This window comes from Antechinus flavipes, chromosome 4 (genome assembly GCF_016432865.1).
Source record: "Antechinus flavipes isolate AdamAnt ecotype Samford, QLD, Australia chromosome 4, AdamAnt_v2, whole genome shotgun sequence".
In the NCBI taxonomy this organism is placed as follows: Eukaryota; Metazoa; Chordata; class Mammalia; order Dasyuromorphia; family Dasyuridae; genus Antechinus; species Antechinus flavipes.
The window spans coordinates 443,773,952-443,794,236 of record NC_067401.1 but is presented as its reverse complement, the minus strand read 5'-3'; the positions used below and the strand labels follow the sequence as shown (position 1 = coordinate 443,794,236).

The following is a 20,285-nucleotide window of genomic DNA, read 5'->3' as shown; positions in this document are numbered from 1 at the left end:
AGGGTAAATGGCAGGTCTCTTGGAAACAGCTTCCAAAAAGACAAGATTTGAGTCAAATTGGATTGGGGAGGTGAAGAAGCAATATTCTGGCATAATGGCTGAATCCTGGCCCAGGGAACAATCAGCCAGACTCATTCCAAAGGCCCCTGGTTGCACGAGGTTGCAGGTATTGGGCTTGAGACAAGGAAAACTTGGGCATTAGGAAGTTGCTTCCAGAAAACATGATCCTCTTTAGATCACATTTAGCTGTTTGACACGACAATGTGGGTAAGGAAGTGAAATGTAAGACTGAGCAACTCTGAAACACTTAGGTATTATCCTCCAAATTGATCATACCAATATAATAACTGACTAGATTCTGTTGTAATAAATCTATGATCTTTGTTACTTACGCATTCCATTTTTGGGTTGGGAATAAACTTGACTGTTGCATAACTGATTTTGTCCAGTTGGTACCATTTTTTACCCCACCTATTGTCCCCATTGCTTGGGGAAACCCATATAATTAACAATTCCACATCTATATACATATTTAGTATGTATGTATGTGTGTGAGTGTGTGTGTGTGTGTGTGTGTGTGTGTGTGTGTGTGTGTGTGTGTGTATGTGTGTGTGTATTGCTCTTGAAGTTACCTGGAATGAAGTATGGGGAACTTAATTTCCCTACTAAGAAGACAAGCAACCTGAGCAATGAACTGAGCACATAACTCAATGACTAGGTACAGAATAGGAAGAAATGGATACCATGAGCTTCTGTAAGTTTCACAAGCAGCTGTCTCCAGACTCTCTGCTAGAATTATATAAATGTGAGTTATTATGATTAATAATTATTTATTTAACTAAGTCATTAATAAAAAATGTTAAACAGTATCAGACCACACACAGACTCCCAGAGTTCTTTACTATAGAAAGGTGGCTGGCTAATATAAAATCTGGTTTGTTGATTCATTCAATAATGGATCCATCTAATTCTCCTATCACCTAGACCATATCTTCCTATCTTCTCCACCAACAGCATAAAAATCTTTGCCAAATGTTCTACTAAAAATGAGAAAACTATATCTAAAGAATTTCTGGATCAATAGGTTTAATAATCCTTTTCAAAGAGAAAACAAGGTTAATCTGGCACAACCTGTTTTTGATGAAGCCATGCTGTTTCTTGGTGATAACTGCTTCCTTTTCTAGATGGTCACTAACCATCTTTTTAATAATGCATTCCAGCATTTTGCCAGGGATTTAAGTCAGGCTTATTGGCTTATCATTTACAACAGCCACCCTCTTTTCTTTTCTGAAAATCAAAACATATGTTCTCCAATTCTGTAGTTCCTGGACTATTTTCTTCCTCCTTTCTCTTTCCTTCCTTCCCTATCTTCCTCAATTCTTTTCCCTCTCCCTCTCTTTCTCCCTCCTTCCTTCTTCCCTCTCTTTCTTTCTTCCTCCTTTCTCCTTCCCTCTCCTTTCCTCCTTTCTCCTTCCCTCTCCTTTCCTCCTTTCTCTTTCCTTTCCTTCCTCCACTCTTTTCCCCTTCCCTCTCTTTTTTTCCTTCCTTCTCCCCTTTTTCCTTTCTTTCCCCTTTCTTCCTCTTTTTCTTCCCTCTCTTTTTCCCCCTTTCTCCCTCCCTCATTTCTTCCTTCCTTTCCTTCCTTCCTCCATTTCCCCCTTTCTTTCTCCATTTCCTTTCTCCTTTGTTTTTTCCTTTTCTCCCTTCCTCCCTTCCTTCTTGCCAGGTCTCCCAATCTCACTCAGGCTAATAATGCAGTGGCCATTTGCAGATCCTGATTCACAGAGAAGCTTTGACAAGATGCTTTCTCTGATCAGGACATGTCCATTCCTCCTTAGACAATCTATTGGTCCTGCACTCTCAAGGGCCTTATCATATTGGTGCTGGACTTATTGCGAACACATCTGCTCCATTTTGGCCCTCCTGCTGTTCAGAACTCCAGAGCTCAGATCCAGCAGCCCCAGCAGTCTAGCAGCCCCAACCTCCTAATAGCAGGTATGAATCACCAAACCCAGACTCCCCACATTATGGACAGGAGCCCAGCAATTACTTTCCAGTTCTTTCAGGTAGCTCTCCTGTACCTGGTGACCTGAACTTTCCCAGAGCAACCCGATTTTCTCTTTTTTAATCTCCCTACTTATCTTGTAAGTTTTTTTTTCTATTAGTCATTTTCCTTCTTGTTCTTAAGGACCTTGCGCCTTCCCTTAATCATCTGTGATCTTTGTCCCATCAAAGCATCAACAAACATTTATTACTTATGGGCCAGACAGGGAGATACAAATACAAAAAGTGAGAGCAGCTCCACTGTTAACAAGCTTATGCAGGGGATATCCTACGCATAAGAAAATAGATGCAGGATGTCCCAAAACTCTTGGTTTACATTTTAAGCCTTAATAGCTTAAAGCAATTAGTCTTAGTGCAGTTTTAAATCATTAAACCTTATTGGATATTGGGATATATTAACAAGGCAATTAGGAAGGTTGTAGAAGGAGATAAGGACAGCCAAGTGGTGGGAGGAGTGAGTGCTGGGCCTGGAGTAAGAAAGACTCACCTTCATGAATTCAAATGCAGCCTCAAGTATTTACTAGCTGTGTGATATTGGTCCAGTCACTTAATCCTGTTTACTTTAGCTTCCTAATCTGTAAAACGAACTAAAGAAGGAAATGGCAAACCCCTCTAGTATGTCTGCCAAGAAAACCTAAATGGGGTCATAAGTTAGACATGACTAAAAATGGCAACAACATAGAAGAAAATGGCACTTTTGCTGAGCTTTAGAAGGATCTAGGTCAGGAGTTTTTTAACTTAGAGTCCATGAATCCTGAAGAGATCTGTGGAAAGATTTCAGATTAAATTAGATTTAAAAAAAAACAAAACCCTACTTATTTTTACTAACTTGTAAATACCCAGATTTCTGTCCAAGGTATCAAGGTAGGAGATATAGGGGGAAAATAAACATTCCAGTAGTGTTGAGGCAAAGAATGCAAAAGAGAAAGGAATAGAATATGGGCTACTTATTATCTGTATATATTTCACTGAGTCATTTCACTTTTCTGGGACTGTTTCCTCATCTATAAAATGGGGAAGTTTCACAAGATGATCTCTGAGATGCCTCCAGCTCTAAATACTTAGATGTTTAGGGATTAGCTGTGAAATCCAAGTTAGTAAACACTTAAGAGGTCCAAGCCAATCTTAAAAATGAGTTCAAAGAAAAGGAGCTTCAATGTGAACTGAAGAAGGAAGGACTGGATTTAGATGTGTGGGTGGGGCCACTTTCAGAATAAGAAAGATTTAAATGAGGCAAAGAAGAGAAAGGTCGGTTTCTAGGGAGGAAGAAATTACAAAAGTCAGGAGTATTTTTTAGACAAGACCAAGTGGGACTTATGTGTTGGAATATAGTTATATGTAGATAGTTTAATTTTAAATTAAGTTCCACATTCTCTTACTTAAAGGGGGAAAAAAAAGACCATGAAAAACTTCACTTTTCTGGTAGGGAATTTTGGATTGGGAGGGGGGGGGGGGGTTAGTGGGCAGGGAGTTAAGGGGGTTGGAGGACCTTGGGTTAAGAATTGGAACCCCCATGCTGTGCCTACTCTCCTACTCTTGAGTGACTCCCATGTTTGCTGCTTTTCCAGTTTTTCTAGGTGTGTCTCTGACACACCTGACCAGGTTGTGATTTCTGGGTTGATATATAAACAATGGTTAGAGCAGCCATATTATCCTGTCTATTTAAAACTCACATCTGAACATTTTTCTAGAAGGAGATGCTGTTAGATACTTTATATGGGCCTCAGATACTTAATAGTTATGTGACCCTGGTCACGTCACTTCACCCTGTCTGCCTCAGTTTCCTCCTCTGTAAAATGAGCTGGAGAAGGAAATGGCCAAGGACTCTAGTATCTATGCCAAGAAAATCCCCAAATGGGGTCAGGATGAATTTGTCTATACTAAACAAATAAAATGGGGATAACGATAGTCCCAACTCCCTGCCTAGTGTGAGGATCAAATGAGATAACTGTGAAGAGCCCCCCGGCACATCATAATTATTCCCTATTATTATTAATACAGCCAAAGCACTTCGCAAACTTTAAAGCCTTTTGTAAACACTGCTAAGGCTAGGCTAGCCACAAGGGGATTTCTGTCCAATTACACGTGCCAGGAAACAGCGATTAAGAGCTCTGCTTCTTGCGAAGGGCCTGCCCTCAAGACGCTTCCGCTCTAATGCGGAGCTCGAGGCCAACAAGGGGCACCACGAGAGCCAGAGGAGGTCCTTCTCCGGAGGGAGGGGAGTGTGGCGCGGGGCTGAGGTGCGCTCTCCCCTCCATTCCCCCGCCCAGGAAGGGAGAGGAGGCTAAAGGGCGGCCGGGGAGTGGCCGGGCCTCTCCGAGCTGGCGCGGGGCTTTGGGGGCGTGGCTGGGGCCCTCGTGACTGCCCCGCCCACTCCCGAGGAAGGCTCCAGCGCTTCTGGGGGTCTAGAGGAGGACTGGAGGAAGATGTCCCGCGAGAAAAAGCTGCTGCCGCAGGCCCGACTCCCCGCGCTGTGGAGCCTGGCCCTGGCCTGGGCGCTGCTGCTGAGCCGGCCCCGCCCCAGCCTCGCCGCCTTCCCCTCCACCCCGGCTCCAGCCGAGCCCTGCCCGTGCGAAGACCCCACGCTCTGTCTCCCCGTGCGCGGCCGCCGCGACTTCGAGGTCAGCCGCGGGGTCACGTGCGCCGCGCGGGGGGAGGGGAGGGAAGCTCCGCGAGGTCACGTGCCCGCCTGGGGAGGGAGAATGACACTGCGGGGGGCGGAGAGCAGGGAGCTGCTCTCCCGTGTCACCGTGATGGAACTGCAGCCCAATCTGGAAGGGACCCCAGAAGCCACCTACCTCCCACCCTTCATTTTATAGAGAAGGAAACAAACTGAAGGAGCTCTGCCCTTGAACTAGAAGGAGAAACTGAGGCACAGAAATGGCCCTTGACCTAGATCTTTTCTTTCTACAAACGAGGACACTGAGTCACGGGGCGAGGATCTGAGGTAGCGCAGTAAGGGACCTTGGAGACTTGCAGGTGGCGTCTCCAATGCAACCTCCACATTTATTTTACCTACGAGGGACCTGAACCCCAGAGAGATAAAAAGGCCTTTTTGGGGGTCTATCTCCCCTGTCCCGCTCTGAATTTGAGCCCTAAGCTTGTGAGTCCTCATGTAGCTCTCCCTGCCTGACAGTCCCGCCCGGGCTAGGGCCCCTGAGGTGTTTGTGTCAGCCCCTCCCCCACACCCCTGGGGACACGCTGGGGGAAGGGAGAGGGTTGTAAAGTCTTTTGGATTACATCATGGGGCTGGTTTGTGTCTCGGGTCTGACAAGAGGCTGCTAACTGGGTTACCCGGACCAGGTCTGCAGCGGAACTCCAGAGATCTGTGGAAAGGCTCCTGGCTCCCTGTGCCCCCTCCCCATTTATCTTCTGCTGCCCCAATTTCGCCCTCCTGCTCCTAGCATAAAACGGAGCCTTTTGACCCTACAATTTGATTCCCGAGTATTTCTCTCTTGACGCTAAGGCACTCACCCATCTTGGTTAGACTGGACACAGAACAATATAAAGAACAAGGTCAGAGTTCAGGGTCCAAAGTGACTAGAGTAGCACAGAGTAGACCTTGGCCTAGAAACTAGACTGCTGTGGGGTCCCTCCAGCTTCCTTCTCTATAAAATGAGGCCGTTAGTCTAGGGAACCCCAAGAACCCCTCCAGCTCCAAAATCTACCATCCTAAGGCGCTTCTTTCTCTAAAATACCCTTGGTTTGTACCAGGAATTTGTTATTCTCTCAGTGAGGTTGAAAGGCCAAATCTGAAGGACAGCCTGGAGTAGAGATGTACTATGGAAGTAATCTAATATGACATTACCCAACATTGATTCTGTCAATGGGCATTAAAATCACCTGTAAACAAAATTTTTATAACTTGCTTAAGAGACAGGAGTTGGTGAATGTTTAACTATTACTGGAAACACTGTAGTCTGGGAAGCACAGCTTTATTAAATACTAAGTGATGTTGATCTATATCTTCAATTTCCCAGCTATCAACTCCTTCTGGGTAACTTTTCCAGGAGACTAAAAGGCCACTGACCCAAAAGCACATTTCATTAGTTTAAGCCACAGTTGCAGGCTTCCTGAAAAAGAATAATTAAAATAAATGAAATTTATGTTTATGGTAAATTACTCTTTCCTCTTATTAGGTTCTTAATTTGAAGCCTTTAGTATCAGAATTAGGTTAGGTTCTTCTCTTTTGTGATATACCTTCTCCTTCCAGGTTAAAATCAAAATCAGTTCATTTTAAAAAGTTTTATATTGTAAATTATTAGTCTTATCTTGTTCTGATATCATGTCAAGGCCACAACATCTTCATTTTTAAAAGTTTTATATTGTAAATTATTAGTCTATCTTGTTCTGATATCATGTCAAGGCCACAACATCTTCATTTTTAAAAGTTTTATATTGTAAATTATTAGTCTTATCTTGTTCTGATATCATGTCAAGGCCACAACATCTTCATTTTTAAAAGTTTTATATTGTAAATTATTAGTCTTATCTTGTTCTGATATCATGTCAAGGTCACAACATCTTCATTTTTAAAAGTTTTATATTGTAAATTATTAGTCTTATCTTGTTCTGATATCATGTCAAGGTCACAACATCTTCATTCCTAAGTACAAGTACTGGCCATTAAATCCCCCTATATCTTCTCTGTAGCACTGACCCCACCTCCTTTTCAGGTCATATGATGTACTTTTTTTTTTTTTTTTTTTTTGGCTATCCCAATTGGGGTTAAGTGATTTGCCCACTTAAGGTGCTGTCCCAAGGCCCCATTATGGATTTTGTCATCAGGATAAATACACATACATACATACATACATACATACATACACACATTATATATATTCAATTACTTGTAATATTTTTAAAATTTTGAATTTCAAATCCTTTTTCCCTTCCCCCACTTGTTGAGAAGATGAGCAATATGATATTAATTGGAGTATATACTTTTAGAGAAGGGATCTCTATAATTCAGAGACCTGGCTGGCTGAATATAGCAAGGCTGATCACATGATTGACCTCATAGCAATGAATTTTCACAGACCAGCATCCTCAAAAATCTTCTACTAAGTCAGTGAAAGATTGTGACCAGTGGGGGGAGTACTCACACCAAGGAAATCATAGATCCTAGAGGTATATATTTAACCTCTTAAGTGCATTCCCTGCTTGGGCCTTAAAAAATGGTGCACCATTATAGTTTAATTTAAGTCCAAATTATATTAAGTCTGGGACTGTTCTCCTAATTTTCAAAAAAGAAAAAAAAGAAAGGAAACACACTATGTAGCTTCCTATGGTAAGTTTGAGTTCAATTCCTGGGAATAGTCTCATGAAAAAGATGGTTATTGAATGTCTAAAACATTAACAACAGTTCTCATGGCTTCATCAAGGTTGGGTTGTGACAGACTAACCTTTATTCCCTTTTTTGATTGGTTTATTAAATTAGAAGAATAGAATAGTGAAGGAGGGATGCTACCTGTATAATTTACCTAGATTTTATCAAAGAAATTGAGGTTAAAGTATGTCATACGATTCTAATAGAATCCATGGAAGGATATGAATTAAGATGATGATTTACACTCAGAATAGTCATTAAAGTCATACAGTTCTTTAGACTTGTGTCTTCCTATACTGTGTAAAGATTTTTATCAGCCATAGATTAAGATGGCATGTTCATTGACTTGGTGGAAGACACAAACATGGCAGAAACAACTAACATCAGATGACAGATTCCAAAAAGATCTTGACAAATTAGAACCCTTAATTCATTAAATCCTAGAATCAGATTAAATCTGGCAAGGACAGAGATAAAGTTTTGAGTTTGTAAATTTGATCTTTCAAACTTTTGCAAAGGATGACAAAAATGTCATTAGGTAAACTGACTGAAAAATATCCAGGGGTTGAGTAGACTAAAAGTCCAATGTCAGTCATCCATAAGATGTGGCAGCCAAAAAAAATTCAATTATGGGCTGCATTGAGAGAGGCATAACATGCCAGAATAAGGAGATGATAAATCCTCTGGATTCTACCTTGCTGAGGCAATATTTGGAAAATTCTGTTTAAATTTGAATAAAACTTTTCCAAATTTAAATGATAAATTAATTGTTTTGTGTACCACAGTTTTTAAAGGATTCTGATAAACTGGATCAAACAGAGAAAAGCAATCAAGATAGTAGAGGGCTATGAGGCTTGATAGAAAGGATTGGGAATATTTATCCCAGGAAAGAGAAGATTCTTTGGAAATGGGAGGTGAAAATGGAAAGTGGCATGAAAATAGTATTTAGATCTGTCATTCAATTCAATAAAACTACTATGTGTCAGGCACATTGTTATTATTGTTCATCTTTGTTTTCAGAGAGGACCAATAAATCTAGGTAGCAAAGTGGAGATAGTCAATTAGATTCATCTTTGTAAGTTCAAATCCAACTTGACTTTTACTGGCAGGATGAACCTAGGCAATTTACTTAATCCTGAATTCCTCAGTTCCTTATCTGTAAAACTATATGCTTATATTTCAAATTGAACTGAGAAAGAAATGGCAAACCAGTTGAGTATCTTTGCCAAGAAAACTCCAAATGAGATCATGGAAGAGACAGACATGACTGAAATGACTGAACTACAAGAACGTCTCATGTGGGAAGGAAATGAAACATATATATATATATTTGTCAGAGAGAGCAAAACTAGAAGCAACATGTAGATATTGCAAAGAGGCTGATTTGGGCTTGATGTCAGGCTTAATTTCCAGTGATCAGAATTGTCCACAGGTGGAATAAGATATCATGGGAGGTAGTGGGTTCACTTCCTTGAAGGTCTTTAAGCTAAGGTTAGCATAATAGACTTTTGAGTATGTCACACTATGGGAACTTTTTCGGGATGAGTAGAAATGGGTGGCTTCTAAAATCTTTCCACTTTAAATACTTTAACCTTGTCTTTTCTGTTGGTCTTGATAGGTTTTTGTGTTTGATGTTGGAGGAAAAGCTTGGAAGTCTTATGATTGGTCTCAGATCACAACAGTAGCAACTTTTGGAAAGTATGATCCTGAACTTTTATGTTTTGCCCATTCAAAAGGATCTAGAGTAGTGCTAAAAGGTTAGTGACTAATCCTACAGTGACTTCATAGACAAGCTGCACAAATCACAAACTCTTTTGACCTTTGTGTAATTTTAATTTTTTTTTTCTTCTAATGTCTTTATAGTTCTGTCTCATTTCTTGGTTTTCTTTCTTTTATTCTTACCATCTCATGTTTCCAATAATTATAAAAATTCTCCTAGGATACTGTCTGATTCATTTCATAAATGTGAATCCTTTTAAAGGGTTGTGTAACTCATTATATGATCCTGAGCACTGTGACTGTATCTAATTAATAGAACAACCTTTGTCTACGCTCTTAGTCCACAGTTTCTCTGTTTTTAAATTGTACTTAGTGTCTGAATGGATTATTTTGTAAATTAATAAGATATATAGGCTCTGTTTTCTTGGTACATCATTTCTCTATGTGGAAAACTCTCAAAGGAGAATAACAATTCCAGAATATTATGTGGTATCCTTAAAGGACTTTGATCTCATAAGGTTTTGGGGATTGCAAAATAGATGTCATTAAGGAGTGGAACTTTTCTGGGATAAATATGTATTTCTTCAATAGGAGATGTTCCCTTAAAGAATATCATTGAGCCTATTTTCAGAGAAGCCTGGATAGAGGAACATCTTAAATTGGCCAAAAAACAACACATGGATGGAATTAATATAGACATAGAACAAGACGTTGAAGAGTCATCTCCTGAATATTATGCCTTGACAGCTTTAGTTAAAGAAACCACAGAAGCCTTCCATCGGGAAATTGAGGGATCACAGGTAAACACAAATCCTGTTTTAATTTTTGAAACCCAACAGTTACTTAATATCCACTGAGGACATTCCCTCACTCTGTAGCTGGTCTGGCACTATGGGCCAAGGGGACTCCCCTCTGTGTGGCAGAGTATTATTGTGTTAGGAGTCTCCTCCCTCATTGCCACAAGCCCCAAACTCAGTTGGACTCTCGTCACACATAGTAACTCCCCTACTGTGGGGCAACGCATGCTAGGGACTTTACAGAGGACACATACTTTAAAATTTAACCAACAATGCCAGGTAGAAAAATGGTGCAGGCATAAGTCCTGAATATCAGAGTAAGGAGTTTTTTCTATGCCCAGGATGTCCCAGTCTCAGATTCAAGTTGAACCTTGAAGAAAAATATGGATTTGGGTAAACTGAGTAGGAGAAGTTCTAAGTGGCGGGCAACATAGCTGCCATAAAAATAGCTAGCATTTCTGTAGTGCGTTAAGTTTGCTGAAAACTTCACAAATATTTTGCCGTGATAAACCTGGGAGGTAAATGCTGTTGTTTTCATCCCCATTTTACAGATGAGCAAACCAAGGGAGACAGAGCTAGTAGCTCTGTAGCTAGTCTTCCTGACCCTAAGCCCAGGCCTTTAGCCACTGTACCACCCAGACGATGTGAACAAAAGCTTGGAGGTAGAAATACACTAAAACAGGAGGGCCGATTGCTGCCACTGGCTTGCATGGTGGGTTCGTATTTAGAGAGTGTGAGGTTAAGAGGAGGAGATTAGGTCAGATTATGGGGAGTTACATACAGCCCTGAAGATTTTTAAATTGGGTGGGTAACTTCTTAGAAAGCAGTATTTTAGGAATGTTGTTCTGTGACTATGTAAGATACTGTGGAATGGGAAGAGATTTTAAGCCCAGAAGCAGACGGAGATTATAAAGGTCCTGGTGTCTCCAATGTCAGCTTGAAGGGCAGGGACTATTTGATTTTGTCTTGGCTAGGGAATATTCTCTGTTTTCAGAGTGTTCCAGCCTTGGATTTAAGTTGAAACTTAAAGAATGGGTCTGATTGGTTGAGGTACATAGTTCGAGCTCAATAAATGTTGAATAAAATGGAATTGACCAAGGGGATAAAGGCACAGACCAAGATCTGAATAGTAATCAGATTAAACCAGGAGAAGACTTCCCTGAAAGTGACCTGTTATGGTCTTAGGAGGAAGACAAATGTATTTTAAAAACACTGCTTTTTAAGTTCTTATAAACAGTCTAGTTTGTAACCTGAAATGCACATTGTAAATTGCGCTTCTTGTCTTGGCCATTTCCTAGCTGGACAAGGGACTATGCGGAATCTATTTTCTAGGCTGACGTTTTTTTCTTCCTTATAGGTCACTTTTGATGTCGCCTGGTCTCCAAAGTGCATAGACAAGAGGTGCTATGATTACAAAGGAATTGCAGATTCTTGTGATTTCCTCTTTGTGATGTCTTATGATGAACAAAGTCAGATATGGACAGAGTGTATTGCAGCAGCGAATGCTCCCTATAACCAGACCTTAATGGGTAAGGAGCTAGTAAAAATTACTAACATTATTCCCTGGATTTCAAATGCTAAGGGATATTTTGGATTTTCCGATTTAGCTATATGTCCTTTCTGTGTTAATGATTTCTCAAAACAAGTAGGTTGTTTGTTCCTACAAAATTTGTTGAGTTATTTGTGACACTTGGATTTAGAAACTCACATTCGGGAACTACTCTATTAATCTGAATAGAGACTGCTCCATTTGCCCTTAAAATGAGATTATGTCAGTCTTAGGGACACCTGTACAAGAGAAGGGACTATGTCTTCTTCTTCCTCTCCCTTGCAGTATAGGACTTGTTATCTTTTGGTAATGTGGGAAATACTTGTTGACTAGAAACTGAATTGGCTTAAAATAGAAAGTTAGAAAAGTCATATTGTATTGGTAATATACATGGTATTCAACATAATCAAATAATGATCTAATTTCAAAAAAGTATCACCTACATATATATGAACAGGATTACATTTAGAATTGATATTTGCTTGCTTGTTTTTAGAGGGGGGCTGTTCTGTGAGTTGACTTGTCAGTGAATGGTGAAATCCTGAATTAGAGTTTGATTTTCTAAATATAAAATCCATTTCACTCATCTATATAAACTGTTGGGAGTTTGATTGAGGGAGAATATGCCAGGCTTAAGCAACACACTGAGTTGAAGCCTGGAGAATAAAGTGCTTGTTCAGGGGACAGTTATCCTGGGTGACTGGAAGAGATGCAACTTCATGTATCTTTTTCATGAGTTACAGAAATGACAGCCCAATGACAACCCCAAAATCCCTATTTACAGCTGAGAAAATTGAGACCAAGATGGCAGGAAGGACTTAGGCGAAATTGTACAAGAAGCAAACCCAGGCCTTCTGGTTGAAATTCTGAGGTTTTTCCCCTTCCTTCCATTGGAAATCAGGTGCTGGATACTTCAACTGCTCATGCACGCACACACACACACACACACACACACACACACACAGAATTTATTAATTGGATAGTACCTAGATTCACAATGAGATTATCATTTCTCAAAGATTTAACTTACTAGTCTTATGTGATACTTGAGAATGAAGACTACAAGAGGGTTTTATGTCTTACAAGTTGGTAGATAGTGTTTGTATGCTTTCTTGTAATTTTTTATTTTTCCTAGAACATGACTATTTTATTAGTTTATTTAAGTCAGTATTCTGTAGTTTTTTTGAATAAGCTAATGAAATTTAATCTCATTTTTATGAATTTTCTATACATAAAGAATTTTTTCAAAAAAGGAGACAAGAAATTGGTCATTATTATGGAACTACATCTAAAAGGTCATTTTAGAAAATACAATATTAATTTGCATATATGGTAACTTTTAATAGTCTTAGACTTTCACAGCTTTTGGAGAACTCATGTCAAGATAGCATGGGTTTTATTATTTCTTTTTTAATTAGGATATGAAAGCTATCTCAAGATGAACATTGACCCTAAGAAACTTGTAATGGGTGTTCCCTGGTATGGCTATGATTATCGTTGTCTGAATTTATCCGAGGTAAGAGCATTTCATTTCATAACAATTCCAGGTCATTCTCTTTTCTATTCATACTGGTTTTCTTTTCTGTGTATTTTTTTTTCACAAAAGGTAAATCAAATTCAATGATTTTTCCATACATAGTTTTTAAACTCAATAGCTTGGGTTTCTAGGGGACAAATCATGGTACCATAAATTTTTTTTAAAAATCAGCTGCACAAGGAGAAGGTTGAAGACATATTTAGACAGCTGATCTGATAGAGCTAGGGTGGACTTCAAGGGCAACAGGAGCCAATGATATGACAACCAAATAAAACCAATTGATCATGTAGTACATTAAGGGAGGCAGAGATTCCAGGAATAAGATGATATTAGTCCCATTGTACCCTGTCTGCCCTGTTCAAACACCACATCTGAAATATTTTGTTCAGTTCTTGAACCTAGGAAGTTTAGGGAGGATATGGCTGGAGGGCATCCAACATGGAGGGCAACTAACTAAGAAATAAGTCAATTAGTCAATCACTAAATATTTATTGAGCATCCATTATATATCAGGCAATGTATTAAGCAACCATTAGAAAAAAAAAAAAAAAGAAAAAAAGCTTTAAGTTCACTTGATAAGAGCATTGGGATTGAAGGAACTGGAGTTGTTTGATTCAGAGAAGATTCAGAAGGGACATATGAATTGTTTTTAGTTCTGTGAAGAGCTGTCATGTGGAAGATACTTGGTTTTGCTTGGTCCTCAAGGGAGAAAACTCCTAGCAGAGGAAAGCTGCAAAAGAGGCAGATTTAAGTAATTTCTCTGTAAGTGAAATGGGCACATGGAATCTATTCATTTTCATTTGTGGGAGGAAGCTTAAATTCACAATTACATCTACCCTTAGTCTCAATATTAATCAGACTTCCAGGCTTATCTTGCTGGGAAGTTTTTTTCTTTTTTCTTTTCTTTTCTTTTTTCTCTTCCTTTTTTTTGCTGAGGCAATTGGGGTTAAGTGACTTGCCCAGAGTCACACAGCTAGGAAGTGGTAAGTGCCTGAGGCCAGATTTGAACTCAGGTCCTCCTGACTTCAGAGATGGTGCCCCATTGCTGGGAATTTCTTAGTTCAGAACGATTAACACTTAAGCTCTTGCTCATCAACAGGATCATGTCTGTACACTTCCCAAAGTGCCTTTCCGTGGGGCGCCATGTAGTGATGCTGCAGGCCGCCAGGTAACCTATAAAACCATCATGCATCAAGTGAATAGTTCCATTTCTGGAAGCCAGTGGAATAGCCAACAGCAGGCCCCTTATTATAACTACAAGGTAAGACATTTTACTGTGTATATCTGTATATTGTGTATATTTACTATTTATATGTATAAAATTTACTAGATATTTATATCAGTCATTTTAGTATTTGAAATACAATGGCGATATTTATTATCACTTATTTTAGTATTTGAAATACAATGTCCATCTTCCTTAAATATACTAGGTAAAAGAGGATATTCAGTTTACTACTTAATAACTGAAGTTATTTGAAATAATAAAAAGTTGCTAAGTTATATGACATTTGTCATTTTAAATGATGATCAAAAATTTAAGAGATCCTAGCAGCAATTGCTAGGCTTTTTAAATTGATGTAAGGGTGGTTGTCTTTTGAAAGGACTGTTTCTATTAAATTCCTCATTTGTAAGTAGTTGGTTTGTTTTTTAACCTTTTGATCCCTTACTGAGCTTTTGTTTCACAATGTCACATAGCTTCATAGTTTCATATTGAATCCTAGTCAGATTCAAAGAAAGACAAAGCAGAGTTTTGTTCCTTAACCTACAAAATCAAACCTTTCCCTTTTAGTTATAAATTCTACATATTGATTTACAGATCATAAAACATATTTATAGCTAAGTATATTTGAATAATTATGGTTTATATACACAAATATTTATAGATATGAATAAAATTCCTTTTCTATTAATACATTAATAAATATTAATAAATACAATAACTCTATAACAAATATTTATATTTAAAGCATATACATATAAGAAGATTTTATTATCTTTTAGGATTTTTAATCCTTACTATAAAGTATGAAATAATTGAAGATAAATACAATCCAAAGTAAGATGAAGTGATGCTATTTCTTTTTTTAACCATATCAGAACTTCTCACAGCCAAGTGTATATTGTCCTCCACCTGTAGATGACTTAATTTATAACTGCAGATTTCAAAAAAATTTTGGGAACATTTTTTTAAAAAATTATTTTTGAAGACATTTTACGAGAACCCAGCACACATCCCCTCCTAAAAAGAAACAAACAAATAAATAACTAGTGGTGTCATTTTTCCCAAACAAAACCATTCTTTCTTGGTCTGCTGTATTCTGTCTCCTTCTTTACTTTCATTCTTCCTCTGTCATACATATTTGAATCAACAGCCTTAGAAAGCTCTGAGCTTGGCTGGTACTAGAAAGAACTAAGAGAGTCTGGTTGGAGTTGTACAAACTGGGAAAGGAGCCCCAGTGCTCAAGTGAGGGGAACAGGGAAAAGAAGAAAAAATGTAGAGAACAATCTGATTAATAAGGTTGCAGACCTTATAACTTAGGGATTATTGGTGGCATGTATAAGTTTGAATGACTGCCCATTGACAATGGTATGGCAAATGATAAAACCACAAAATAGCAGAGCCCCTAATAGTGGTGCCTTCTATTTTTGGATTTAAGAAACAGCATTTGGTTTTATTTCTGTGACTTTATTTTGGTATTTCATGTTTCTATATTTGTGTAGGGTCCTGATGGCTATTTTCACCAAGTATGGTACGACAACCCAAAGAGCATTTCTTTAAAGGCCGAATTTGTAAGGGATCATGGTTTAAGGGGTATTGGGATGTGGAATGGGAACTGTCTTGACTACTCTGGAGATGAAGTAGCCAAACAACAAACTGAAGACATGTGGAATGCCTTAAAGGTAAATGGGACTAATAATTAAAAAATGCTGCTCAAAGTATATACAACTGAAGTAATTCTGTTTATAGTTGTATAACTTATTTCTTGAAAAGATAAATATATTCATTACATTCTCTTTCCAAATTATACTATTCTGTTCTGAAGCATTTTGATATTTGGTATACTAATAGAAATTGAATTGTCATATTAATGCTTTTAAGTTGAATTTCAAACATATATTTTGATCATTTAAGAAACACAAAAGTTGAGAGATGAGTCTATCTTTCAGTATGAAATAATCTTCTTTATTTTATAAGATGTTTTATCTGTCACTTAATAAACCATATTTTCATAATTTTATTATGTTCATGTCTTTTTGTCCATGATATTAACATGTATGCTTACATTTTTAAAAACTATGCAGAACTCTTTCAAACTTGCCCAACAAACCTCATATTAAAATTGATATAGAACATCTTCTTAGAGCCAACAATGCACTGTTAAAGGGAGGCTGGGATACTGGCTCAGTGATGCTTCTCTCAAAGTAACACCTCAGCGATCTGTGAGATTTGCTTTTGCTTCATCCCAACCTCTAGACAAGAGACTCTAAGATAAAAGCTATAGAGAGTTGGCCTAGGGAATTTAAAAAAGATAATCTTTTAAACTAGTATGGTGGTATTGCCTAAATTTTCAGCTAAATTATGCTTTTGAGACAGATATTTTCAAGAAGAATTTTATTATTATTAAATTTCCTATAGGGACAACTTACTGAATAATCTGGTATTATTCTTATGCTATTCTTGATGAAACAATTCTCCTAAGATGCTATTCTGTGCATCTATTATTTATTCATTGACAACCTTATTGCTTAGTTGTTTTTTTTTTTTTTTTTCAAATTTGCAGTATTGTCCCACATTGGGATTTTGTTCTAATTTTAACCTCATGACATTAGTTTATGAATTGATGTTTCTTTTTCTAAAACATAGTAGTTTAATGTTGGAACTTTGCTAAACCTTTAGCTAAACTCTCTGCTTTTTTATATGGTAAATTATAAAGACAACAGCATTATGCCAAATTTATCATTTCCATTTTGATAGCGCTGACTATATAACTGTCTGGGGACATTCCAAACCTATTCTTATGAATCCTGGACTCACATAAATCTAGTCTTTCTTAACTTTTTCCTATAAATTAGAATAAAATCAGGTAAAATTTGGCCATCTTTTCTAGGTCTTGGTCTATATAAGATCTCCGCTTCCAATTTATATAGTTGCTTATAGCAGAAGACCTGAAGCATTCATTCAAAAGGATGCTGTTTCAGTCTATTTTGAATAAATGATGGTTTCTGTGCTTCTAAAATATAATAAGGCAGTTCTTGGATACTAATCCCAGGAGTTTCCTCTGAGTGCTCCAAATGGTAAACTCAATTTCCTGAATCTTAGATTCTGAGACTGCTGTTTAGTTAAAATAAAATAAAGGATTATTCTTTTAATTATCAAGGTTACATTAAAAAAATCAATGTAGCCCTTTTATACCACGACATGGTGGTTTCCTAAGACTAATAATGGACCTTTATTCTTAACTCATAGATGAATTATCTTTAAACCCTGCAATTTAATAATGAAATACTTTACTGTAAAATGAAGTCCAGACATCTTGAAATACTCAAAAATAACTAAATAATGCCCTGAACAAATTATTTGGCTTTTCACTGCTCTTCCTTTTTCCTTTCCTTCCTCCCTTCCTTCCTTCCTTCTTTCCTTCCTTCCTTCTTTTCTCCCTCCCTCCCACCTTCCTTCCTTCTTTCCTTCCTTCTTTCCTTTCTTGCTTCCTTCCTTCCTTTCTTCCTTCCTTCCTTCCTTCGTCCCTCCCTCCCTCCTTCCCTTCCTTCCTTCCTTCTTCCTCCCTTCTTTCTTTCCTTCCTTCCTTTGTTCCTCCCTCCCTTCTTTCCTTCCTTCCTTTTCTTCTTCCTCCCTCCCTCCCTCTTTCCTTCTTTCATTCCTTCCTCCCTTTCTTCCTTCCTTTTTTTTTTTTCTTTCTTTCTCTTTTACCAAAGCTACTCTCAAAGTTCATCTCCTAACTTGTCGAGAGGGTATGATCTGTCTTAGTGGAAGGAATATCCACTCTGACAAAATCACAGATCCTCAAAGTATTGAAGAAGTATACTGTGCTTAACATTTCCTGAGTCACTTTTACAAACTCAGTATGAAAAATAAAGGAATAGAAACACAAGGCTTATAAAGAAACATTGGCAAGAACAATGGATGGACAGTCTTCAAACACGTCTAAACATTTTGAAAAACAAGACAGCTCTAAGTAAGTACATTTGACTGGGAGCTTAAAGATGCCTTCATTTTCTTCTGTTCCAGTTCCATTTTTAATGTTCGTATGTCTGAAATTGCTTGTTTTCTCATCTGCAAAAAGAATTGGAGGCTGTAAAGGAAGGCTCCCAGATGAGATCCAGGCAAAATGATTTTTAAGTACCTTTCAGAGATTAATTAAATCTCACATTGGCATTCTGAAGGCAATCACAATAGTCATGCAGTACAGCAGCTGCCATAATTAAGCAGCAGTTTCAATGGCCTTCTATGTTCTCATCTCCTAACTAAGACAATTGACCTCTGTCTACTGCCTTTAACTTCCAGGGGATGAAAACTAGGTGGTTGAACAGCAAAATTTTATTATGATATTCATAGTTCTTAGGCTTCACATGGCATACAGAAATATATTACATTTTGCTAAAATATTTTACTACAACAATGAAAGATCAAATACCAATTTTTATATTTTCACTCAAATTTTAAAATGAAATTTCACTAAATGACAGTTTTAAAAAATAATAACAATAGTCAATATTTAGATGATAGAGCTTTAAAGTTGGTGGAGTGAGTTACAGTTAACATACCAGAAAGCAAGGATTTGTCATTGGAACACACACAGAAATAAATGTCTCCTAAGTCCTATTTGAATGCCTCATTTTACCAGAAATGTAGTGTTCTTCAAAGGTTATATCAGTACCTCAGAAACTTAGGCAAGTTTCACCATGTTGGAAAGGATTCAAGTGTGGGGTTGGTAGTGAATAACTGTCTGTTATCTGAGGACCAGGCTTACAAAATTTAGTAACTATTTGCTAGCTTGGCCCCAAGATAATCCATTTTTTGCCCTCAATAAGTCCTGAAAACCACAGAGGAGCTTTGATCTGTATTGTGGAGGGAATTATCCACATCAGTGAAACTAGTAAAAATTAAAATAATACAATATGACTTAAAATTAGATAACAATATTTTTATTTATGTAGTTGATATAAGGGTCTTGCTTTATAAAGAAATTTCTTCATTTTGGCCAGTGGCTCACAATTATTTACACTTTGAGGTTTCCAAAATGCTTTGCTATGAGTCTAGAGAGTAGAAGTATTATTCCTATTTTAAAGATGAAGAAACTGATGCCCACGGTGACAGGACTCGTCCTTAAGTGAAGCAGTGTTATCAATAGTGTTGGACTCGTTTGAAAGTGTCCATACTATCTATGTGACCATGTGCAAGCCATGGGAATTCTGAATATCAGTTTCTTCATCTGTAAAATGGAGATAATGCAAGTATTGCCTTGTTCACAGGATGATTGTAAGACTCTCATGAAAATATCATTTTGCAAGCTTTGTAACATTATGTGATTGTCATTATTATTAATTATTGTATTTGGTTGTCCTGTGAGTAAAGATCAGCCTAGACTTGAATGCAGACTTTTTTACTTTGGAGCCAATGCCCTCTTCCATTCATATTGCATTTCATAATATTACAGTCAACTTCAGGCCAAATACTTATGGTTAAAATATTTATCTTCACTGGGCAATCTCACTGGTCACTGTGGTTGACATAGAATGGATCTGACCATGTCATTGAGTACTGATTACAAGGAAGAATCCATGGTCAGGTCCAATTTAGAGAAAATCTTAAAAAAAAAAAATATTTGTTTTTTTTTTCCTATAGTCCATTTATATCCTGGTGCATTTATAAGTCAGAATTGTACTCGTTTTGGATAGCATCAAGTATACACAAATGTACCCTCATGCTTGGGGGCGGCTGGACAGAGCCATGGGTAGAGCACTAGGTCTGGAATCTGGAAGACCTGAGTTCAAATTTGGCCTCAGATACTTATTAGCTGTGTGGCCCTGGGCAAGTCACTTCACTCTGTCTCAGTTTCCTCATCTGTAAAATGAGACAGAGAAGGAAATGACAAACTAGTCCAGTATCTTTGCCAGAAAATCCCAAATAGGATCATGAAAAGTCAGACATGTTGAAAGCACTGAACAACAAACACATTCTCAGACTCTGCAACTACTAGTCTCTCTTGTTTTAATAGTACATTTTTGAATTCTTTGTAAAGTGAACTTTCTATAGTATCCATGAAA

General features: G+C 37.8%; 2 protein-coding genes across 6 annotated transcripts in view; one reads left to right on the top strand and one right to left on the bottom strand.

The window, feature by feature from the left end:
* Positions 1-4,411: 4,411 nt before the first annotated feature.
* Positions 4,412-16,232, top strand: CTBS (chitobiase). Its single transcript, XM_051999198.1, has 7 exons — positions 4,412-4,685; positions 9,012-9,150; positions 9,704-9,912; positions 11,267-11,438; positions 12,877-12,974; positions 14,095-14,256; positions 15,720-16,232. The coding sequence occupies exons 1-7, from the start codon at positions 4,491-4,493 to the stop codon at positions 15,918-15,920; spliced, it is 1,176 nt and encodes a 391-aa protein (XP_051855158.1). The 5' UTR covers positions 4,412-4,490; the 3' UTR covers positions 15,921-16,232.
* SPATA1 (spermatogenesis associated 1) overlaps positions 13,465-20,285 on the bottom strand; it is a 69,286-nt gene continuing 62,465 nt past the window's right edge. For 3 of the 5 annotated variants that reach the window (XM_051999197.1, XM_051999192.1, XM_051999193.1), the window contains one exon: positions 18,143-18,291. In XM_051999197.1, coding sequence (XP_051855157.1) covers positions 18,190-18,291 — 102 coding nt within the window. In that variant the 3' untranslated portion in view covers positions 18,143-18,189. Of the gene's footprint in view, positions 13,726-18,142; positions 18,292-19,147; positions 20,083-20,285 lie in introns of those variants that run through there. The other 2 variants (XM_051999196.1, XM_051999195.1) reach the window with 2 other exon arrangements.